General features: G+C 48.1%; 1 protein-coding gene across 41 annotated transcripts in view; it reads left to right on the top strand.

Annotated features, from left to right (window-relative positions):
* The window catches only part of MSI2 (musashi RNA binding protein 2), a 195,649-nt gene that overhangs the window by 107,871 nt on the left and 63,115 nt on the right, over positions 1 to 24,663 (top strand). For all 41 annotated transcript variants that reach the window (XR_011730178.1, XM_071765516.1, XM_071765513.1 and 38 more), the window contains one exon: positions 15,387 to 15,435. Coding sequence is in view for 40 of the 41 variants with exons in the window: in XM_071765516.1 (XP_071621617.1) it covers positions 15,387 to 15,435 (49 nt within the window). In the remaining variant the exon portion in view is untranslated. The remainder of the gene's footprint in view (positions 1 to 15,386; positions 15,436 to 24,663) is intronic.

The following is a 24,663-nucleotide window of genomic DNA, read 5'->3' as shown; positions in this document are numbered from 1 at the left end:
CCACTGCCTCTGCACACCATGTCAGCTCCCAGTGTGTGGAAGCAAATCCAGGAGATTTTGGTAGGAATGACCAGAGCCCCTAAGGCTCTGTTACACAGAGGGAAAGACAGCAACTGCTCCTTGACAGCAGCTTTTCCACTGCTCTTGGTTAACTGAGCCCCCTGTGAGTGTTGTGGAGCAGGGACAGCCAAATTTTATTTCCCCAAATGCAGAGAATCTCTATGTGCACGTGGGGAAGAGTTTGTGGTGCTTTGCACTGACTGGCTGTAGTCTTCCTGCTGGCACACGTGCAGTGGGGCTGCACTTCAGGTAAGGAGATAATGATCACATCATTAAGGCACTACCAAGGCTGGCATTACTTGTTAGGTCAACATATCGATCTTGACATTATGCTGCAAGATTTTTTTAGATAATGCCCGTCCATCCTTGCTCAGGGAGGAAGGAAGAGAAGGGGGAGAGGAGACACAAAACTAAAAGCAACTTTGACAAAGATCTTTTCCCCAAAATAAAAGCACTTTGCTCCTTGAAAGATTTGTTCTGCTGCAGAGGCAGAGCCTCAGCCTTGTTGCTGCTGATGGGATTACTGGCAGATTTCCTTTAAGTCGATAGAAATCCCAAGGGAGTTGCTGGGCTCGTGGGCAGATAATTTGGTCATTCTAAAAAAAGATTCTCCTTTAGCCTTTTGCCTTTGAGTGCCCGGTGCCTTCCTGGGGCTGGCTCTTTGCATTGTACTGTGTTCTGAGCATATGAGAAATCGTGGAAATACCCTTCTGTACCTTGTTGCAGAAAGAAGCACCTCTCACTTTTTTATAAATGTTTGCTTGTCTTGTTATCTCTTCTATATTGAAGCTGTCCAAGCCAGTTTTTCTCATTTCACTGAGCCCTTTTATAGTGTGCTGCTTAAGGGTGTTTTGTAAAAGCAGCAGTAATTTTGCTTTATGTGGATGTATGTGTCTGTGTGGTTTGTGTCACTAAAGCATTATTTGCTATTTTAATCTGAGCTTACTGACTGCACTTTTAAGGACTTGTAAATCAAAAGAAATAGTTCAAAAACGTGTGATGTGTTTTAGTCTGTGGCTTCCAGAGAGAAGCAGTGTGTGCACCAGTGCTGAGCTCCTTCAGTATCCCCCTCGAAATCTCTTTTCATTAAGAGTGGTCCATATGGTGTGTCAGGGAGAAGGGGAATGCAGAGCAGAACCTGTGTCTGCCAAAGAAAACTGTTTTGATCTAATGTTCAGCATAGGACAACTTTGGGGAAAAGAAATAAACATCGTCAGATGGGTGCTGCCAAATTTCACAATTTATCAAGAATTTCAGGCTGTGCTGTGATTATTTTTTTTAATTTTTTTTTCCTTCTGAATACTCCAGTTTATGGAGCCTTGTGATTTATACAAGACTGTTCATTTTCATTTTCAAAACACGTTGTAGAAAGCAACCTCAAAATATGGAACCAAGAGGCTCTCGTGTCATCAGGCTCATCAAATCTTCAACTGTATTATATTGAAAATCCAGTGGCTCTTCAAGTGCAGCTCCTGGTTTGGAGGTGGTGGGTTGTGGAACATCTGAGTCCGTGTGAAACACGAGCCCAGGAGAAAGGGAATTCTCAGGGGTGTTAGGGATATTTTTTATTTGGATCTTTTGCACAGAAGGGCAAGGTGAGTCCATCTGCCTCATTCTCCTGGTCTCTCTGAGCTTTGCCCCACTCTCACGTGCTGCTTCTGATCTCCCAACGAAGGCAGCTAATGAGTGGGGGGGTCCTGGCATTCCCTGAGGGTCCCACTAAAGCACAAGAGGAGAATGGGTGTTTTCTTTGGTTACTTCTGGCCAAGTGAAACCAAGTTGCTCCATCTCTGCAGCCCTTTGCAGCTGCAGTGGTGCTCTGGACCAGTGACCAGAGCTGGTGTCCTCAGAGAGCTTCCATCCCATCTCCAACCTGCTCATTGGTCTTCAGTGTTTGTTTCTTTTGAGGAGGAAGAAGTTAAAATGCCAGAGTTGATGAAACAAACCATTTTCCCTTCTGCACCCAGCCCTGCCTGAGCCCCAGCCCTTCCTGCCCTTTCTCTGCTCAGTGATGGGGGACTCGGTGTCTTCAGGAGTAAACCCCAAATTTTCTAATGGCTTTCTTTAGGCTCATTTGAATTCATCTTTAATTTTTTTTAACATAACCAGTGAAGTTTTCTAAGTTTGTCTAATTCACACCAATAAACAGAACCTCCTGTCAGTGAAATGTACAGCATTTTGGGCTTACTCTGGCAAACGTTTGGGAGATGCCACCTAATTAGAGTCTGGGGAGTTGAAGGAGCTGATTTTGAATTTCTGACACTTGAGACAGATGTGGATTTGATCCGTAGGATCTCCCTGGGGGCTGGTGTGTAGCTCTACAAGTCTGTAAGTGCCACACCAGACAAGAGGAGGTCAGTGGCAGACGGGGCTGAGAGGGTGCAAAGAGGGGAGGAGGCTTCTCTGCTGCTTCACCAAAGGGGTCCTGGAGATCCAGCTGCCAAGAGAGGTGAGCAGAGTCATCCAGTAACTCTGAAGCTCCTGGTTTAATTTAACCTTTGGAGTGATGGAATGAGCCTGGCTCTTTAAAACAAAATGCTTTGTCTAGGACTGGGGAGTGCAAGCACCAGACCTGAGAAGATGGAGCCATTAACAATAAACTCTACACCTTGGTCCCTGAAATCAGGTGTTGGGTTTTTTGCAATGATTTGCTGGAGAAGCAGTCAATCCAGGGTAGCTTAGAAACTGATAGAAAATAATGTTTGATGGCTTTTGGTGAAGCTGAGGGGGGCTATATCCTGGCAGACAGCAGCATTGGTGACTTTAACACAGAGTTTTGCAGAGCTCCTTTCAGGGGGAAATGTAAAACCCCACCTGGGTTGTCAGTAAGCTTCAAGTAAAATACAGTCTTATTTTTATGACATTGCAAAATGACCCTGTGTGGTAGTTGAGTGTTATAAATCAGTAACAAGTAAATCAGGTAAAATACTTACTTCCATTACACATTTTCACCTCGTGTTAAAGTGCTGGGAAAGCCCTCAAGGGGTGGTGGTGAGTGCACAGGAAGGAAAACCACTGTGTTTCCTTGAGTTTTGGTGGTGTTTTGGCTAATCATTATGGAAGTTGCTCTAAAGAGTCTCCCCAGCTCTCACTGAACAGGGCTGGAGGAAGGGGCTGACAAGGGGAGTTATTCCTGAGTCACAGAAAAGGCCAAATGGGCACCTGTGGGAGGAGGAAACACCGAGTCCTGTGTGCTGGGGACACTTTGACTTCTGGCCCTGCTTTGTGTGCTGACCTGGAACAAGTCACTGCTTGTGCTTTCCTCCTCCCTACTTTTTGCACTCCTGTCCATTATTCTTCTTTCATTAGGTTAGCTTTGATTATCTGCATTGAAGCAAACTTACAGGAACAAAATGGGAAGATGACAGTAGAAAATGAGCAGAGCACAAGAGTAAGGAGCAGTGGAAAGTGTCCTACAGCTGAGCAGCAAGGTTAAAGTCTGGCTGCTTTTAGCCCCCGGTGGATGTAGTTGCGAGATCAGCACTGTCACCTTGCTTCCAGGAGGGGTATAAATCTCATTTCTCGGGGCACTTAAAACTGGGTTGGCAAAAGCACAAGCAAAAGACAGCAGAGAACACTTTTGCCTCAGCCTCATGGGAGCGGGACAGATCCTTCCCCTTAAAAACATTTCCCAGCTTCAGCTGGCACTGCAAAATGCACTGTTAAAAATTTGTGAAGCTTTTCATCACTGGTTTCCAGGTTATTTTTCTTTCTTTCTTTTCTGTTCCTTTTTTTTTCCTTTGCCTATTTTAAGCACTGGCTACAAAATGAATGCTCTGCTTACTACAGTCCTTTATCATGTCGTGTTTTCAGCAGACGCTCAAGAATTAAATATGTACAATTTCCATAATACTGATTATCCCAGTTTAAGTGCTATTTTAGAAGGTATTAATTTCTGCTGCAGGAGCAGCCACAGCACTCAGCACCCCCAGCTCAGCTTTCCCTCCCTGCCCCTCTTTGCACCCCAGGGCTCTGGGGGGAAATACTGTGAATGAGGATGAGGAGTTGGTGAAGAAGCTGCCTCTGTCACTTCTGGTATCTTCGGGTTTCTGTAGGCAGAAACACAAAGCACAATTAGAATACAGTTATATATCCTCATAGTTATTAAAGCTTGGATTAACATGACATAAAGTTTTGTCTGGGGAGCCTTTTGCTATGGCTCAGGGAGCATTTTTGTGTGACAGTAATAGGCTGCAGTTAATATACTTGAATGATACCAGAATCTGTGTAATAAGACAGAACAAAGGGGGTTTATTTGAAGCTGAATTAGAAAGGTGGAATTATCATTGTGAACGATCCACCGAGATCGCAGCTTAATTATTGCATCTCGCTTTATTTCAGAATAATAAAGTGCAGTCAGTGGAGCAAAGTTTGAAGAAAATACATACCCACATCTCAGAAGGACATCTTGTCAGTCACACGGGATTGATGGGGGGACCTGCCACCCCATTCTTAGCACCAAAATCCTCTCTTTGCCTGTTTTTGCAGTGTGTTTGATTTACTGAGCCTCTTTGCCATGATTCAAGAGTCTCTTGTACCGTTTCTAGGAGAGATTCATCACTGGGACATAATCCATTCAAATAGCTTTTGGGTGAGAACTAAAAAGTGTTGGAAGCCAAGAGGTTTCAAACAAAACGTCGGGAGGCAGGGGTTGTGCCCTGTAGAGGGGAGGAAGGGAGGACTTTGTTGTTCTCCAGGGTTTAGGGGAGAAAAGGGAGTGAAAAGGTGGGACCTCCCTTTTGCACCCCCTTTCCTTTGGTTTTCATTTGTAAACTGAAGAAAATTACTTCTATTTTGCAGAAATAATTTTGATTGCTTGAGCAGCTGCAGGGGGGCAAACAGCTTCAACATGTTTTTAAGCAACCAAAACCCCACACCAGAAGATGTTTTTCCTGCAGCAGGCTTTAGGCTTTAGAGGAGGAGCAGTGTGGGTGCAGCGCCGTGATGCTGCCGTGACCCCCGCGCCGGCCAGGGGTAATTAAAACTTGCAGCTGACCCTTGGTTTCAAAGGGCTGGGGGAGGCTCTGTCAAACTGATGAGAGCTTGCCTTGCTGACACGTGTAAAACTCAATTTACCCACCTCTAACCACCCTTTGGGGGCATTAAATCTCTCTCCAAAGACGCTGAGGCTGGGGCGCAGCGGGACGCGCAGGCACGGGGGGGCTCAGAGCTGTGCCGAGCAGCCAGAGCTGCTAATTGCTTTCTTTTTAATATTGTGCTCAGCATTAATAGCCTGTTCTCCAGGTGGATTGCCCTGCCTGGCATTTATTACAGCACGCTCGGGAGCCTGACCGCAGAGTGGGAAGGGGTGAAATGGAATTGAGGTGGTGCTTCAAAAACCCATCCGGGCAGCCCGGCGTGGTGCTCCCTGGGAGGGAGAAGGCTGGGCAGTGGGTTGGCAGTGATAGGTGGTGGGGATTGCCACCAGAACTCCCTGGAAAAGGGGCTTTCTGGAGTGAACAGGCTTACAAGACATTCCCACAAGTGGCTTGGGCCTCTGTCCTCTCCTCAAGGCTTTCGGTGTATTTTAAAGTAGAGAAAAGAGAAGCCTGAGCCTGTGAGCACAGGAGCCAGAGCTGGTGCTGCCTTTGCCTCATTTCTCCTCTCAGAGATAGGTGAGGAGCAGAGGGGCTCTGAGCCAAGGAGCAGCCTTTAAACAAAGTCATAACTCACCAGTGCAATGAGTTGGGTCTGAGAACCTTTCTCAGCTTTGTCAGCAGCCTGCACAGGAGTCAATGCCCAGGGGCTGAGTTGTTCTCACCCTGCTGCAGAGTGCAGAGGGAAAAGGGGCTGGGACCCCCAAGCTGGCAGTTCTGCACCTTCCCTAGAGCACAGCAACACTTGTTACAGCAAGGGGCTGGGCTGCGAGTGTTTTTTCCATAAAAGAAAATGTCCCTAAATGTAGAGATACAAGCTGTGTTTGACTGAAGGTTGAAGGACAAAGGAGGAAAGTTCTGCTTGGAAGAAATAGCCCTGGAAAAATGTTCTTTAATATGCAAGTCAGTATCTGAAAAGAACAATAAAAGGAAAAAGGATCTAGCAGGAAATAAAATGAAACTTTTTTTCATTACAGTCAAGGGAAACTTAGATGAGTTTTTCTTTGCTAATAAACTACACTTTCGTTTTGCAGCTGAGCCTTTTGCTGGAGCTGACTGTGGCAATTGTTCATACTTTTTTATTGCTTGGAGTTTAAAAAAAAAAAAGGTCCTTCATGGATCAGGAAATATAGTAATGCAATACTTGTCTTATCTTCACACTTATTCAGCAGGTATTTACAGAAGGGCAGCAGGAAGCTCTTTAAACTCGATCCTGTTACTTTGCTCAGGATGTTACTCAGATCTGTTCACCTGTGTCTGTCCTGCAGCAGGGCTGCAAAGGCACTGCCAGAAACTCCGGACTTCTGGTGACTTGAGGGGTTTTGGTACCATTTGCAAGAGGCAAACTCCGAGCTGGGTTGTACTGTATGGCCTGGGGGCACCAAAGGGAACCCCCCCAGTTACTGTGCTGGGGTTGGTGGGTAGGAAGGAGGAGTTCAGCACTGGGGGGTTGTGCTCTGCCATGTGTGGAGAGATGCGGTTTGGTTCCTTCTCTGTAGGTTTTGTCACTGGGTGACCAGGAGCTGAGTAACGTGGTAACACAGCACATTGTGTGGGCTTGCCTAGTGGGTCCCTTAGGGCTTGATCCCAGGAAGGGCTTCCCAGGAAAATCTACCATTGGTGTCTTCAGACACCACATCTTGGAAGGACTTCTTTGGGTTGCAGCCTGTGCTGGAGATGGAGCCACACTTGACAGCAGTTTGTTTATCAGGGAAGGGTGGGGGTGTGATGTGGAGTCGGGTGTGCTGCACTGTGGTGACCAGAGGGATGGTTTCTGGTGCTCCTGCTGGTAGGTGGCTTTTAATGGTCTCTGTGGGTCTCGTTATTCTGCACGGTTGTTTGCAGCAAACAACCCATCTGCTCGTGTTTCAGAGTTGAATCAGCAGGGAAAATGCCAGGCTGGGGAAGGGAAGGGAAGGGAAGGACCGTGTGCCTGGCACGCTCCATCCCAGGGCCACCGAGTGCTCCACAAATATTTGAAGCTCCTTCTCTGCTGAGAGGGACTGGAACCTTTTTGTGCCAGCCAGGCCTAACGGGCAGCACCTCTTAAGTGTTGCTTGGAAAAGAAAACAGATTGCAACTTTGCAGGGCTAATATGCAAAGGAGCACTGTGAAGGGAGGAAGAATTATTTCTGCTGACGGCAGCTAATGTTCCGTGACAGTAAAATCACAAACCTGCTCACACCTGGCTGCCTGAACTGCTGAAGGAGCAATGTTCCTCCTGTGCCCCGTGGTGCCATCTCCTCCAGCACGGAGGGGAGGAGCCCTTCCTGGCACTGCTTGGGATGGTCTGCAGGGCTGTGGGCTCTTGGTCTTGTGCTGTGACTCCTGGGATATTGGATATATTTAAGTTTTGGTTTGACTCGTGTGGAGCTCTTGGCATTTGCTTTCAAAGTTGCAGAAGTTCTCCTGTGTTTCACCAGTAGAAGCTTAAACATGAACTCTGGCTCTCGTGTGAGCACCAAAAAAAAATGTTTAAGAATTATTGTGTGTACATTTAAAAAGTACAGCTTGTGTGTGACTGTCTTGTGTTTTCATCTGGGGAAAACTTAAGGGAGTGAGTGAGGGGACAGGGCTGGAGCAGGGTGAGGGAGCTTGGGTTCTTCATTCATCTATGGATCTGGCAAGAAAACACGTGTCAGAAGTTACTCAGTTGTTGGTCAAGTCTGTAGAAAACAATTCCTGATCTGTTTATATGTGCAGGGAGACAGGACATGTTGAATACGTAGTGAGACAAGGATGCAGGTGGGAGGTGGATCTCCTGATGCTGACCGGGAACTGAAGGCAAAGATTCCCAGGAGAGTGGCTGGCTCTGGGGCTAGGAGTGGGTCACTGAAAATGCCTGTAGCTTAATGTTCCTTCCAGTCCCACCCTCTCTTCCTTGTCTATTAGATGAGTAAAACACAAAGATGTTTTGAAGCAGGGTGAATTAAATGTTTGTAAGAGAGTTTGGAGGCTCTCCAGCAGATGTTTTGAACTGGATTCTGGTGGCAGCAGGAACTCCCTGATCTAACACTGGCTTTGGGCTGAACCAGATCAGAACATGCTTCCTCCCTTGCTTCTGAAGCCATGCTGAGCTGGTTTTAGCTGTTGACGTATTTTTAAAGTTATCAATTGCTCCCTGTCTCCTGTAGCATGGACCAGCTTTGATCACAGAAGGAATTTCCATGGCAGTGATTTCTGGCAGAAACACGGACAGGAGCTCAGTTACAGCCCTGATGGAGGCACAGCTCTAGTGCACAAATGCATTTTGTTAACCAAACACTACAGCTTCGTGTACATGTCCATCGTGTGGCAGTAATCAGCCTGCTTCCAGAAACGTGCTTGGTGTCTGCTTTCTGTCCCCTGGCAGGTTAGCTGGTGCTTTTTTTTTTTAAAGAAGGTGTTGAGGGTGGTGGGTTGGCTGGCTGGCTGTTGATTACCTGCAGTGTCTGGCCAAGGAGAGGGGCAGGAGGCTCAGGGACATCTGGCTGGCTCCTGCCAGCTCTCCCAGGTGTGGTCTCAGCCCCTCCACCTCTCTCTCCATTTCAGAAATGCGGTGCTGGAACCTATTTTCCCATCAAGCAAAGGAGGCTCAGGGGATGGCTGCCTCTGGACATAAATTGTTCTGGGCAATTAGAGCTGGCTGCAGGACTTGATTGCAGAGCTCAGGCCCAGCCCAAGGCTTGCTCTGCTCCAGTGCTGCCAGGCTCTGCTGTCCCTACAAGCAGTGAACATGAACGTGTCCTGCAGCCAAGGGGAGGGCAGCACCAGGGTGGGCTTTGCTTGGCTCTCTGTGTCACCCCTGTCTTCAGCTTCATTCCCACTGGTAAGGGCATCCCTGAAGTACCCAGTGCCACAGGTACCTGAGAGATGAGAGCCACCTGACCTGCAGAGAGTGCCAGTGCCCAGGTGAATGAACGAGTGAATGTATGAAAGTGTTTTGTGGGGAGTTTCACATTTTCCAGGAGCCTTGTCATCCCACTCGTTGTTGGATGGCGTGTGCTGGAAATCTGATGGGGGCAAGGGAAGTTCTCAGCCAAGATGGAAGGTCAAAGGCAAACTCCAAGAGTCCTTGTAGACTTTTTAACTTGATGGGAGAGTGGCAGAGACCCTTGATTTCATCGGTACTTCATGTAATTAATGCCAGAGAAGGAATTAATGAGAAATCACCTATGGAGTCATCTTTAATTTGCCCTGCTGTGGAAAACTGTTTTTTCTGGAGCACATCAGTCTTTCCTACATCCCCCTTGGCAAACACTGAGTAACGTGTTGGTTTTTTCAGGAGCATTTTGAGGTCCAAGAGTAGCCACTGTGCTTCTTGGCAAGCATTTGGGATGCTCTTTGCCATATCACGGCTGGTGAGCAAGCCCTGAGATTACTGTGATTGAATGACTGTTTTAATTTCAGCCCTGATGGAGCAAAATTAGCTACAATGATATGTGTGTGTTGAATAAAATTGTAGTTTTATTAGCTATAATTGCTGAAGAAGACTTTTTAAAGAGTTGACTGCTGGGGGGAAAAATTGCTAACGCTGGAATTTGTTCTTGCACAGTGTGGCACTGATGATTATCCTGGTGTGTAACACGTTGGTCCTCAGCTGGCAAGGAGTGCTCAGCAAGGGACCTCCCCGGGTGTCTCCAGATCCCGGGGAGCTCCACACGAGGGGTGCCTGATCCACGAGGACAGGAACCTCACTCACCACGTGGCCTGCTGGAGCTGGGCTGTCCTGGGAGGTGCTTTCAGCCCTGGAGGTCGTGGGTTTGCTCCCTGGTGGGGTGGCCGAGCCAGCAGCCACCAGGTGATGGTGGCAGGATGGTGGAGCCAGGCACCAGCCGTGCTCTGGGGCAGGTCCAGTGGGGTGCTTGGTGCTGGGACACGGTTCTGCACATGTCATGGTCCAGCTGGACCTTTGGGTGCCCTCAGACTGGGAAAGAGCCGTGCTGGAGGAGCCTGCTTGAGAGGAAGAAGGGCAAAGATTAAGGTGTTTGTTTCTCTGTTAAATTCCATTGTAATCAAGCCCAGGGGCGAGCTGTGGGGGCACCATTTTTCCCAGGTGTCTGGCGTGTGATATGCATTTGTCTTAATTTATGTGGGGGGTGGCTGGGAATTGGCAGAAGGTGGTTGCTGGCACTTGGGTTTCACACACACGTTTAAAATAACAGCACCTGACAGTTCACTAGCAGCTAAGAAGTTTTTCTGCTTCAGAAAGCAAAATATTAGAGGAGTTGTGCAGTGTGTATAAATAATTTGAGGAATTAAACCAAATAGCCAGCACACATTTCTTGGGAGAGCAGAGGTAGTGATGGACCTGTAAAGTTTATGAGTTGGGGATCAGGGGGGGATGGAGCAGCCCAGCTGTGTGCAGCCAAATGTCCCTCACTCCCAGCACCCAGCCACAATTCCCAGAGTGTTCAGTTATTCCATTTGTCTCCCCTAATTCTTCTTTACCGTGAAAGGATGGAGAACATAGCACAAAATGTTGGAGTGTTGTTCCACGAGTGTTGGAAACAAACTGCTCCCCTGTCCTCATCTGCTCTGGATGTGTCAGAAACGCAGAGGTTTGGATCAGGGAAAAACTTTGCTGGGCTGGACGAGGAGTGTGAAGCACTCAGAAAGCTGCATATCCCTGCCCTGGAGTTAGGGAAGCTGGTAGTTTCCCTGTACAGGTTTTACTCAGTGAGCAAACTTGCTTCAAATGGAAAAAAGAGAACTTGGAGATGTGAAATAGTGGCTGCTGGGAGAGGGGGAGGAATGAGTGGAGGATCCTGTGAGTTCTTGTGCCAGCCTGGATCAGTTGCCTTAAATTCAGAGCTTGCCCGAGTACAATTAATAGTCATTTTATTTAGGTCACCCTGGTTTTGTTGCTTTAAATGTATGCCTCCATTAAAGTGGAAGAAAATCAAATACATTTATCTCTGTGGAGCCTTTTGTGAACTGGTTGGGCATATTTTAAATAACCCTGGGAACTGTTAGGATTATTAAAGCCTTTGGCTCCTCCAGGTTTTTTTTTTTCCTCCTTTTCTCCCCTATTCCTCCTTCCAGGCAGTGATTAAAGAAGTGGCATAGCTCTTCCTTTTCTCAGAGCCCCAAGTGGGTTGGGGGAAAAAAAGTTAAATAAACTAAAGGCCATTAGTTAGGCTTTATATAAGAAACTTGTTCTAAATTGGATGTGTGCTGGGACAAAGAAGTCTGTTGGGCTTAGGTGTCCATTTGTCACTGGTGTTACCTGGCAAGGCTTTTTTATTTCTTTTTATTTACCTTAAATGCTAAGACTATTTGTTCTGTGATACACTCCTGTTTGGTGACATAATTATTTCAGATTAATCAGCTCCTTTAAGCCTCCATACTGAGCCTTGCTATGTCTGAAAGCAGACACCAGTTTTTGGGTTGCCAGGAGCTTTCAGTGCTGGGTGGGAGTCAGACCTCAGCCTGGGGTCAGTACCTCAGTCCTGCACGGGGAAGCTCAGCCAGGCCTTGGAGGTGGCAATGGCATCTTCCAGTCCTGCTTCTACCCTGGAGAAAACATCCTTCTCTTCTGTAAGCAAGGTGCTACTTGTGTGTTTTGAGCTGGGACCTGCAGAACCTGCTGTCCAGGCATCTTCACAGCACCCTGTGGGTTAGAGGAGGGGGTTAACTTCTGGGCAGCCACAGCTCTTTACTCAGCTTGAGTTTCATCCATGGGTTGTGTGGGTTTTTTTCTCCTTCCCTGAAACAGGGATCAACTTGCTTACTACAGGGTTTACTGCCAGTTACCTTGACTGTGTCCCTTATTTCTCCTTGATGAAAACTTGAACAAGCTGCTTGTGTGTGATTCAGAGAGACCCGTGAGAAAGGGGCTGTGTGTGAGGCAGTGTGGGCTCCTCATTCTATTCAGCCCTTTGTATATTCAAATTCTTGTAGTTTCAGTTCTTGCTGTTCTGCCAGATTTCCATACCATTGATGGGCTTTCTGAATTAATAAGTTTCTTTCTCCCCCTCCCTCCCATACTCTCGCCACCTTTTTGCAACTGGTGAAAAGTTTTTCTCCGAGCACTGCCCTCTCCATATTGATTTTCCTCCCTGGCTTGTCTCCCCAGCTCTCAGATGTTTTATTTTGCAAAGCGTTAATAGAATTTTCCTTTTGCTGTTGCACTTTATCTATTCAGGAGGTTTCAAGAAGTCTCATTGTGTCACGGGGCTATGGAGGAAAGAGGCTATTCTTCTGCTACAATGCCTGCCCTAAAAAATAACACAGGGTGGGGGAAACTCCAAAAGGGCAGAGAGGGAGATAAAATGTTCTGACCTTAGGAAACAGAAAAGATAACCAATTAGACGTTGTTGAAAGGGCACCAGCTGGTGTAAAGAACACCCCACTGATTATTTTTTCTTAAAGGCATGGTTGGTCCATGGCTGGCACTCAGCCCCTCGCAGGTTTTCAGGTCTGACCCGTTCGGAGGTGGCTGCGTGCCCGGTTCTGATCCCAGAAGTAGGAACTGGTGCTGGGGGGGGATGAGGGGCTGTCTGCAGGGGATCTGCACTCCTCAGGGTCCCAGTCAGCCCCGTGGAAATCTCCTGGATTAGCCCTTGCAGGCTGCTTAATAAGGATTTATTTGCATAAAAAAAGAGCTCAGCCCAGATGATGGTTCCAGCCAAGTGGGGCCTTAGCTCCCAGGGCACAAAGTGTGGTTACCCAGAGGATGGGTCTCATGGCTGAGGCACAGGGACACCTTGTGCAGGTGGGGAGAGGTGACCCAAACTGCAGATCCCCACACCCTGTGTGAGCAGGAGCTGGACCTGGAGCCCTCCGTGCCCACTGGTGCCTGGTCTCATGGTAGGATCTGTCTCTGTCCTGGGGGTGCTTGGAGGAGCAGGATGGGGCTGCACAGGAGGTTCAGACCCGTGGTGGTGCCTGACAGAGGGTGTTGCACCCTGACCTGCTGGGAGGCTTCAGGCTGAGCCCTGGCTGTGCTGAAGCAATGTCAGAGTCAGGTTGTGCCTCAGCTGCTTTCCCTTCTTTCCCTCTCAGCAGTACCTGCAGCCTTCTCTAAGTCCCCTGTAGGAAGAGGAGGTGTTTTGAGCCTGCTCAGGGCACAGAGGGACCCCCCAGGTCGGTGGGGTCTGGGCTGCCACGCACCCGGGCCCCATCTGGGCTCTGGTGGGGATCCAGGACAAAGAGGTTGTGCTGGAATGGGTGCTTGTTAAAGGTCCTGCAGCAGTGCTGGGCGAGGGGCAGGAGCAGGGAGCAGGAATCCGCGGTGCTGCGGGGAACGGCGCTCGGTGCAATCTGTAATTTTGGTTCCAGGGAGGCCGAGACCTCTGAGAATGAAAAATAAAGATTGCTTGTGCAGATGTAACCCCGGAGCAGAGATAAGCGGTGGTGGTGGGGTGAAGGGGAGCTCTGTCCTTATCTGCCTTCTGATAGGACTCATCCATGTGAGTTTTCTTCCTTTGGGTAAAGGCAGACAGCAGGACAAATGGCTCTCTGCCTAATGTGGTTTGGATTTTTCAGTGCATCAGCATCTTTAGGTCTCATTCAAGATAGGTATCAAGGAGGCATGCTGTTCTCCTCCATCTCAGCCCATTGCTTGCACACTTTGCAAACCACTTGGGACTGACAAAGTTGAGAACAAGTTAACTTGAGACAGGTTTTTAGATGAGTTTAGGTACAGTGTCAGGTTGTGCTGCACTGTATTTTTATTATATCCTGGAATATATTTCAGTCCAGTGGTTCAGAGAGGTTCAAGCTGTGTATTTGCCACCTTCCCAAAACATGTCTGCCCAGCCAGGGCAGGAATAATTCTGCACAGAGGTGGTCTGGGTGAGTGCTCCCCTGCATAGGAGAGCTACAGGCAGGCTTTACCCTGAGCTGTGAATTTTATCTGGGAAGGAGCTTCCAAACCCTGCTGTAATTCCAGGGTAATTTCAGGCAGAAGCTGGCACAGGAAGCAGCTGTGGTCCCACCTTCCCCCGAGGTGTTTCCTCCCTGCCCTGGGCAGCAGCACAAGGGTTGGTTTGGCTGTGGTGGGAAGCTGATCAGGCTTAAAACTAACCTGGAGGAGAAAATGGGGTTTGCTTTGTCTTGGTGCTGTTCCTCAGCTTCATCTGCTGTGTGAATGTGTTGGCAGAGAGGGAGAAGCCAGCACAGAGCAGGCAGGGGTGGTTGGTGGAAGGTAAAAGAACCCTTTGGGGGTACAGTGAGGAAAGCATTGTAACTGCACTGTAAATCACTTTCCTAAAATTAATTATTTGTAGAAAGCCAGAGGTATGTAGAAGTATCTTAAAAATTACTGGGGGGGGGGGGGAAACCCAGACAAACAAAAAAACCCACCCCTTAGAGACAACCAGTGGAATTCTTTAAAGAATAAAACCTTTTCTTTAGAGATCTCCTCCCTTCCCCCAGCGTCTTCTGCAATTTAGTGGTGATACAGGTTTTCATCAGCCTCGGGTTTCAAACAGGGAATAGCAAGTCTGCAATTTCTTTTCAGAGAGATTGCCCCAGATGTTTCCTGCAGCACATGGGGCTGACCTGCCCCAGCTCCCCCAGCCTCACAGCAACAGTTTAAACCCTGGTAATGCTGGAAGATAAACCCCAGCACAACATCCTTCTGAAATAAGTGCAAAATTTTAGGTGTGGCTGCACAGATTAAATGGAGGTGGAATAAATCATGCAAATAGTAATGAAAGTTGAAACCAATTTGGTTGCACTTCAATACGTTTCATCAGTCATCTCTCTTCTGAAGTGGAAATGCCAAGCCTGATGCGAATTAAACTTTCTCCCTCCTCCCTCTCCTCTCTTTCCTCTAGCTTTTCAAAAGGCCTTTTGAAAACCTCTGAATATCTTTCTTGCCTGACCAGATTTTACCCTACTTACACTTCTTGTAACCTCCTATTTCTCAGCCAAGAGAGTAACTCTAATTTGAGTCACGGGCTTGATTTGTGTCCACGGCTCCTTCCTTACCTTGCTACAAAAGGGAAAAAGGCTGGGTGAGGCATGGCCTGGACCTGACAAGAGGTGGGAGAGCTCCTTAGATATTTGGCTTTTTAGGGCAACAGAACTTCTAATGTTTGCTTTTCCATTTTAGCATCAAATGGCAGCTAGAAAGCAGCAGGTTTCCAAAAGGAAGAGCTGACTCTAAGCAAAAGCTGAGAGATCTGATGCATCATCTGTACCTGAGCTGAGGCTGCTCCTGCCTTCATCTCCCCTCCCCAGTCTGTCTGTTGGGCTTTTGTGAGCTGTGGTAAAGCACTCTTCTCCTCTTCTGTCTTGCAGGTAGAGGACGCCATGCTTATGTTTGACAAGACCACCAACAGGCATAGAGGTAAGAGAGAATGGGAGCTCAGACACCACCTTTGGTGACAGCCTCTGCGTGGTGAGCACAGCCAAAAATCAGTGTCAGTGGTGACCCAGTGGCTAAATCCAGCACCTCTGTCCCACAGGTGCTGCAGAGGAATGGTTGTTGGGCATGTAATGGGACATGCCACGTGGCTTTTCTTATTAGAGGTGACTTGCCTGGTCAATCAAACGACTTATCTTGGGGGGGGAAGCACTGTCAGGCTCTGTGGCATCCCAGGAAAGGGTAAAGCCCAAGGAGCTGCACGTGGTGAGCATTAAACCCCTTCCCTGGGGTTTCAAGCACAGTGGAGTTTGGAAGGTGAGGACTGCTTGTCCTCCAGTGACGGTGGCTCAGAATAAGCAGGACCCCCAGAAAAGGAATTTCCCTCCACATATTTCACAAGGGAGACAAGGTTTCAACATTGCTCATACAGCTCTGTGAAAATGAGCTGAGGATTATTTTCAATGCTGTGGCCATTTCTTGCAGTGGAAATAAATGATGCTCCTCTGTCTCTTGGTGAGTGGTTATCACTGCAGCTGAGACAGAGCTCCAGGCAGCGTCAGCTGCTCTGTCCAGCTGGGAGGGGGTGAAGGTGGTGACTGCAGGCAGGCTCCTGGACCCTCTTCTCTCCTAAGGAGATTGATTTTATGCCTCAGTCTCCTGCTCTAACTTGGCGTTTCTTGGCATAATTCCTGTCCTGCTAGCAGCACCCACCCAGGTCCTGATCCTGCTCTGAAGGGATTGTTGCACCCTGGAAAATTCAGCAGCAGAGAGCAAAGGACTTGGTTGGCAAGAGAAGCTCTGCAGAGCCAGAGAAGGCTGTGAGCAGCCAGTGTCCAGTGAGCTGGTAACAGGAACCAAGAGTTCAAAACTCTTAAATAGTTTGGCAAGTTAAACCCCTGACCAACCTCCTTTTTTATCCAGAAACCCCTGACAACCTCCTTTTTTATCCAGGGAATTTTCCACTCTTCTCTTCGCAACCACCCTTAAATGGGCCATAAATCCCCTTCTCCATTCAGGATCCTGGTGTGTTGTTTCTTGCATTCTGTGGTGCTTTTGTGCTGGGCCCAAGGGCCCCGTGTCCCCTCTCTGCCCTGGTCTGCTGGCAGCTGACTCAGGGAGCACTGGGGGGCTCTGGTCCCAGCAGGGCACAAACTCAACAAATGTGGTCCCTGTCAACGTGCTTCAGCGAGCCCTCTGCCTGAGCCTGTTGGAATTCCTTGTCTTCTCCTCTTGAGCTGCTGCAAGTGCCTGACCCACTCGTCTGTGTCACTGTCACCCTGCAGTCGCTGCTGTCCCTCTCTGAGCTGAGCTCCCCTGCCCAGGACACTGCAGGGACATTACAGATAGAGCAGTGGTGTGCTGGTGCTTTGCTTATTGCAAGCAAGGCTCAGGTCTGTCCCTGTGTACCTCAAGGTGATCCCTGCTCCATCCCTGCCCTGGCACTCTGCTGCTGTAAGCACTTTGTGAGGGCACCGGGGAGCTGAGGTGTTTGTGCTCTGCTGGTGCTGAGCCCTGCTCTGACAGCTCTGCCTCAGCTTTCCTGCACTCGGAGGGGAGGCTGGGGGGCCCTAGATCAGATGTAACCTGAGCAGCAAGCCCCAGAGGATGGTTCCTCTTCCTGAAGCATCTTTCCACTGTCACAGCTGGAGAGAAGGTCTGGAGCTGTGGAGTTGAGGGCTGCAGAGGCAGGGGCACCTTAGCTGCCATGAAACCTTTTGTTTTTTCCCTACAATATGTGTTGAAGATGAGAGGCAACAAGTCTTCCTTTTATTCCCCAGGAATTCTATGAATTTATTTTGTCGGTTAATTTTTTTTAGTCTGTCTTTTCTGTGTAGGAGCTATACTGTTTCTCTTCACATCAGCACCCTTGTGTAAATTCCTAGATGGATTCTAAAGGGGGAGGAACTGTGAGTCCAAAAGGACAGCAGGGACTCTTCAGTGCTGGTGGGTCTGATGCTGCCTGTAGAGGAGACCTGAGTCTGGGTCTGTCCCTCTCGCCTGTGGGGCAGGGTGGGCTGAAGCCCCCCTCCCTGCTTCTGGCATTCTCTGGCACCCAGGAGGTTCAGCTCTGTTTGTGAGGCTGTTTCCCAGGGAACAGGCTTTTACCCTTTTGCTGGATGAAGGACAATGCTGTTTATTTGCCAGGAGTAGCCAAAATTCCTGTCAGCGGGTGAAGCCCGTCCCGTCCCGAGGGGCCTCGTGGCTGCAGCTGGAGCGGCTGCCAGAAAACCTGAGCTTTGGGGCTCTACCTCTGATGAAAGGGAGAAACAAGGCAGTGTAAAGAGTCATTGTCGTCTTCACGCTTGAATTTATCCAGTCTTTGCTGCTGCTTTTTCCTTCTCCGTCCAGGTAGCTGCCACTAATCAGGACAATAAACTGGCTCCTGGGCTTTGTGGCGGAGCGAGTGCTGCTGCATCGATCCTTTATAAAATCACCCCAGATTTTACCAATGGTGACATTCTGATTGTGTTGGAAACATGTTTAAAATGCAGCAGTGTGCAGCAACGATGTTAATGGCAATTCTTAAAACCACTTGTGGGTTGCAATCTGTATCTTCAGATTAGCCAAGGGAAAGAGGAATGGCAGATAAAATCCCCGTTGTGGCTTTCCGTAGTTAGTCTATGCCTGGAATAATCAATGCACGCGTGGGGAAGGGGAAGGATTAAAATTCACTCCCTCCTGCTAAGGAGGCAAGATGAATTTCCTTGTGAGCAAACTGAGAATATTTGTTGACATAGCTCTGGCACACGAGGTACCTGTGTGCACCTCTCCCGGCAGCGGGGAAGTTCCCGGCGTGCGGCACCAGGCGGGCAGTGGGAATGTGCAGATATAACCTGGCTTAGAGGGATTTTCAAAGCTGCTCATCACTGAGCAGCTTTATTAATACCTTGGGAAGGCTCGAAAGCCCCACCCAAAATAACACTGAGTGCCCTGCCAATGGAGCACATAACTTTTATGGTGTTAACAGTGTCATCAGGATCACCACGTGTGCCTCTGCTGGTATCTTTGTTGGTGTCCAGCTGCTTGGGGATGTTCTGTAAGTCTCAGAGCTCTTGCATTTCCTGGCTGTCCAGTTGTGGGAATGGCAGGCTACAAAATCTGTGAGTATTTGATTGATTTTTGATTGCTTGATTTTTGGAGTATTGCAGGGAGAGCAATCTGTAGCTTCACTGAGTGAGAGTGGAAGGCAGATACCTGTGGGTCAGCTTAGTGAAGCTGCTGTTTCTTTCTAGAAAAAGTGTTGGTCACCCCCTGCTTCTGTACCCTCTGCTGTACTTGTGTACTTCAATACAGGGAGCAAAACCAGACACAAAAGTTGCCCACACACTCTGGAAAATCACTTTCATCACTTTCTTCACTGCCTAAAATTTCATAGAGCTGAAAATTACTGGGTCAGTCTTTAAAGGGTTTAGTAAGTGAAAAAAAAAAAAAAGGGCGGTGTTATTTCGTTACCCTTGCAAAGCACAGATAAAATCTGGAGTTCAGCATTAGTTATTGATCTCTGGAGTTGGAGGGAGCCTGGCAAGATGATGATGTCCTTCTAACTTGGTTATGGCAGGGAGCTGCAGAAAGCTGCAGTTTGCTGGGGAGCACATGGGACAGACAGAGCAGGACAGAGTGGCCCTCCTGCCCTTGGGATTTGCTTGTGCTGGGCCATCCCCAGCCCCGTGGTTTGCTGCATCCAGCAAAGCTGAGAAAAACTGTGGCTGCGTAGGAGGAGGGAGAGAGGAAGGGTTGGATGGAAGTGTCTGAGCCAAGGGGTGCAGCAGCAGGCTCCAGAAGCTGTCTGTGGCGTGTAGCAAGTCAGTCCCGTGTCTTGAGCCAGCAGAAAAAAAAGTAAAGATTTTGAGTGATTGAATCCCCCAAGCTGTAATTGCTGGGATTGAACATAATGCTATATGTTTTCCAAAGCCATACAGCCCCCAGAGTTATTTTCATATCAATTAACTCCCTCTCACTGTTAGGAATGGCAGGGGAGCAGGGAGGGAAGTGACAGCATGTGATTTGGGCTGCTTTAATCTTAAAACTAAACAGAATCAAAGAAGGGCAGTCTGTCTGTGTGATGCAAACAATACTGGGTGTATTAGGGGTTAAAATGTCTCTGAAAGACAGGCAGGGAGAGTGGCAGAGCTTCAAAATGACTTGGATTTTTGCTGGTTTTGCCAATCTCCCATTTTTTCTGTGCCCTGGGGACTGTGGTGCCCAAGGTCTGGGTTTGATCTGAACCCTCAGTCCAGGCTGAAGGATTTGTGTCCTTCATAGAACCCAGCTCCACTCAGGGGCTGCTCCCTCCTTTCCATCTTCTTCCCTCCCAGGGAGGGACATGAGGGTCGTGCTTCATGTTTGCACTGTCCCCATCCAGCAGATTTGGTGCATAAAGTAGTTGTCCAGGTGGAGGCAGTTGGCAGCGTGGTTGTATTTATTGGAAGAGACAGGAGTGATGTTAGGGAGATAGTGCCTGTGCCTTGGCAAAGGATGATGCTTTTCTTAGGAGAAAAAATAGCCTTTTGTGTTCTGTCCAGCTGCCAAAGCCTCAGTTTGGTAGTTGACCCCTGAAGTTGTAATGACATTTTTATAGATGAGATATAAATATAATTAAGAGTCGCTGCAATTATTTGTTTATCACCATCTCCCTCAAGTAAAGTAAGGTTACGTGCATTTAAAAACACATCCCTAGGCAGATTTGAGTAGAGTATTTAAAATATATAGAGAAATAATTGCCTAATTTGGTCATTTTCGGCATAGCTTTTCTTGGCAGCAGCCTGGCAATAGTACTGAGTGCTTTGAGGACAGCTTGAAGGGAACCTTTCACCTGTTCATGCTGGTTTGCTTTTAGAGGGATGGGGCTAAAGACAGAGCTGTGGTTTGGGCAGGTTTGACCTGTAGGATTCTGGAAGAGCATCCACAAACACAGCAGGTGGATTTTTTTAGAGCATAAAGTGCTTCAAGGGCTTTGAATGAAGAGTGTGCCATAAGATGTAACTGGAGGCGATATTACTGTTACTGCTTTCCTAGATGAGGCTGGGGTTTAATCCCTTGTCAGCTCTACCACTTCATAAATGGACTCTCCAGAGAGTGCAGTTGTTTGCAGGGAAGCACCAGCCCAGCTTGGCCTCCTGCTCCCCAGCCAGTGAAATCCATCCCAAGGACCTCCTGGTGAAATCCATCCCAAGGACTTGGGCTGTGCAGCACAGAGAGAGGCTTTAACCCTTGGACCTTAGAGCTGCTGGGTATTTATCTCCTGCTGAAGACACAGAGGATCATAGGGAGGAATAGCTCCAGAGAGGGGTTTTTAGTGTGATTTTTAAGCAGTATTTGCTTCAGCACTTCATGCGAGGGCTGTGAAGATTCATTAGTTAATATTATTTACCATTTACAGGCCTATCAGTGAAAGTGGTGATGGCTGAGCAGTAATACCATCAGTCAGACCTATCTGTTTAGATTGCAGCTATGACATGTGCCAGATTAATATTTTATATGTGTATGTTTTTAATATTACATCCTCGCTTATAAATATTCATGTTATAAAACACACTAAAGGCTGCAGTGCTGAGCAGCAATACCCACACCTCAGCTTCGTGCCATGAGCACCCTCCATCCCAGTGGATCAAGGTAGGGGCTGGGATGCTGCACAGGGAAAGGACTTGTTGTTTTGGGGCCGGGTTGCCACATCCCACAAGGTTCCCCTTTGGCATCTATTTCTCCCCTGTAGCCTGTGGGGTGGGGACCGTGAGCATCGTCTCCTGGGCAGGGTGACAGCCACTGCTCGACAGGCTCGGTGCTGCTCCCTGCCTTGCTGTTAATAGACACAAAACAAAAAGGAAAAGCTGCCAATTCTTGGATCCATCTCCCTTGTCTTTTAATTTCCTGGCCGGTGCCTATTGCTGCTGCATCAGGGCACCTTACATGAAGTGTAAAAATGGAGGCGGTGTGAGCCCCGCATCCCTGCAGGCTCCGTTTCAGAATAGCAAATAAGGCTCCTGGCCACGCTTTTCAAGGAGATTATTGAATGTCTCGGGTGGTTACAGTCATTCTGCCCTAGCCTCACGCTGGATAACGCCACCTGAGGCTTGGAATAATTGCCCAGCTATGTACTGTCTGTCATACCTTATTGCTTAATTTTATACCAGTAATGAAAATTGCATCCAGAGGAGGAGAAAGAGCGAACAGCTGCGCTGGCCGGGCCGCGCCGAAGGAATAGATGTGTGCGAGGGCTTGCTCTGAAGAAGGGGAGAGGCTCAGCTTGCCAGCAGCACTCGGGAGATGCCTTGACATTTTTATTTTCTTGTTTAACAAACAAATGCAAGAATAATAAGGAAAAAAAGAATCCTGCCAGCCTCCAACAAAGGTTGCAAACACAGCCCGGCAATTAGTTTGAAAGTCTCCTGTTAGACAAGCAGACTTTCAGGGAAATATCACCTTAAAAGTATATTGTAAAAGACACTGACTTTGTAAACCCCATTTGTATCTTGTCCTCATAGCTAGCATGGGTAAACAAATTATTTAATTCCTTCTTCCCAGAGGGAGAGCCCCGCACAGCCAGACGTTCTTGACCTTCTTAATTTTTCCAGCCTCTGTTCTATTGCCCTTAATGCAGGCAGTAAAAGCAGAGAAGTGTTTGGTCACCCCAGGGTGATGTTCAGGTGTCCCTGGCAGCTCTGCAGGGTGGGTGTCAGGCAAAGTCCTGCTCTGCTGCAATAGATGGCTTAGGGTTTGCAGATCCCTGGAGGCTGATATCCAGGTTCCTCAGATGGGAAAGCAGAGAGGCAGAAAGCTGGGAATTGGAGGTGTCAGTCTCACAGAAGGTATCTGTGCGGTGTCATGGGCTGGACCATGAGCAGAACTCTGGGAATTTCCTACCCAGAGAGCCATGGTTAACAGTCACTGGCTTAAAAAGAAAAATCTTTCCGTGCATTAGTACTGAGCAGCAACACTCAGTACACTCAGGCTGCAGTCGGAAAGTGCAAAGCAACTTGGTGGAGCCTTTGTCATCTCAGAAAGTTCTTCAGGAAATGCAAAGCAAAAGTTGTGCAAATAGTCAAGAACTTTCTGAAAATTATAATAGTTGTGTTACACTTGCAGGCAGTTGGGATGTGTGAGCTCTGCCAGGGCAGTGCTCGTGCTGGAGCAGGCAGCGTCATCTTCCCGGCTGCAGCTGCCTCGAGAGGACAGTGAGGTCATTTTAATACGACTTCAGTTTGCCATCTTTATTGTCACTGCTGAGCAGCCGGTTTGAGTGACAGATAAATTAGCAAAAATCCTGATGATCTGTGAATGGAAAGACACCCTAAATGCCATTAATAAGTTCTTGCTTATGAATCTACTCAGCTGATGAAACCCGAACCCTTTTGCTTCCCAGAGCACAGGAGCAGAGCGATTAGCAGGTACTGCTCCTGGTCTTGTGGGACTGTTTGAAAATGTTAATTGAGGAAAGGCCAGAAACAGGAGGAGAACAAAATGCAACATTTACATAGACCAGCAGCCTTAATACAACGAGCAGAATTAAAATCAGCGTGGTGACCTTGAGAAAACAGGCAGCTACTCACAGCATGCCCATGCCCAAGGATGCGAGATGAAAATCGTGAGGCACGCAGCACGGTTCTCACTCCCTGGAGGGTTGTCTCTGTTCCCAGGGGATAGCTGGAGGCAGACTGGGGCACTCCAATCTGCATTCTGGGGTGCTTTTAAATTTTATTATTATTATTGTGCTTGATATCTGCTGGTTTTCATCAGGCTTTTCAAGTGCTTTCAGGGAAGGAGAGGGGGATGTTCCCAGCAGCACAGAGAGACTGCAAGGTGTGAGCAGAGCTCTGTGGTGTCCCAGCAGAGGGGTTGGTGTGCTGCTCCACATCCACCATCCCATCCCACCTCATCTGGGTGGCCATGAAGCTGGCATCAGGACAGCTCCATCCCCAGGATCTGGGTGCCCTGGCAGGGCTGGGTGGGAAGGGGCAGCCCTGGGAGCAGGCAGGGATTGTCCCTGGGGAGGCTGCTCAGGGCTTCACAGATGGAGATACTGTTGTTTGCAGAGAATCTTCACTGGGTTGCATCCCTGCCCTCTTACCTGCACTGGAAAGTAGTTGTCCCAAAAGATTAAGCTTTGACTGAAGATTTCTTTAATTAGGTTGATTAATATGTTCTGGCAAGGACTGATTTTGCTTATTCTGTATATTTTTTGTATATGTAAGCTGAAGTAAACATCTGGCAATTTTTTCACCGGGTCCAATAGAAGCAGCAAGTTGAAAAACTGCTTGTTTCAAAAAACTGCACGTCGGCGGATTTGGGTTGTAGGTTTTTTCTTTTTAATTTATCGAGTGTTTTCTGGACCAGAGAGAGTACCTTCTGCAAGTGCAACAATTCCCACATTGTTCACCATGTCTTGGCTTTGTCCTGGAGGGGCAGGAGCCCTAAGTGCTGGTTCTGTCCCCAGATCTGGGCTGGGAAGCAGCGTGTGGGGGGTGGGAGAGGGAGGTGGTCTGGGGACCTGCGGCTTCTGGGGACAGAGTGGCCACGGAGGGAGCAGCTGCAGGGCTGAAATTAGTCATTCTATGGAGAAATGGATTTGATAAATAATAAAACAGTGGTATTAACAACAGATGCTTTCCAGGGCAGATGACTTCGATAAAAGCACCCAACAGCTGAGGGTAACGGCATGAAAAATCCGTATCTATATTTATAGATCAATCTATATGAAAAGGCTTATAAATAAGCAGGTGTTTGTGTATAGATGTGTGTGTACATGCTCACGGATAAAGGCACCTGGCATTTTATTTCTCTTTTAAAATGACAGTGAAAGTGTCACTGCTACCGTTCTTCCCAAGCTTTGAGACTTGCCAAGAAAACCTGAAATCTGATCAGTGTCTCCCGAATCCGCCTCGCCACGGCGCTGGCTCCATTTGTTTTTATATTCCTACCTTTTCCTTTTGATGGCTGTTTTGATTTGTAAAATACTATGCCTTAGACAATGTTTCCTTTATGATGGCTTAGCACGCTCGCCTTATCTCTCACCTTAAATCTGTGATAAAAGCGTTTTAAAAATGAAATTGCTACCTGACACCATCACCCGCCCCTGGCTGGCTGCCAGCCCAGCCAAGGAGGGAAGAGCTTGGGAGCAGCTCCAGAGCCTGGACCGGGATCCTGTCCTGGTGATGCCAGTGCTCCTCTCTCTGCCCCCTGCTAAATGGGTACCAGCCCCTGGGGAGGGGCAGG

The sequence above is a fragment of the Heliangelus exortis genome, chromosome 21 (genome assembly GCF_036169615.1).
Source record: "Heliangelus exortis chromosome 21, bHelExo1.hap1, whole genome shotgun sequence".
Lineage (NCBI taxonomy): Eukaryota > Metazoa > Chordata > Aves > Apodiformes > Trochilidae > Heliangelus > Heliangelus exortis.
Note: the sequence above shows the minus strand (reverse complement) of the source record. Positions and strands in the feature narration are given on the sequence as shown.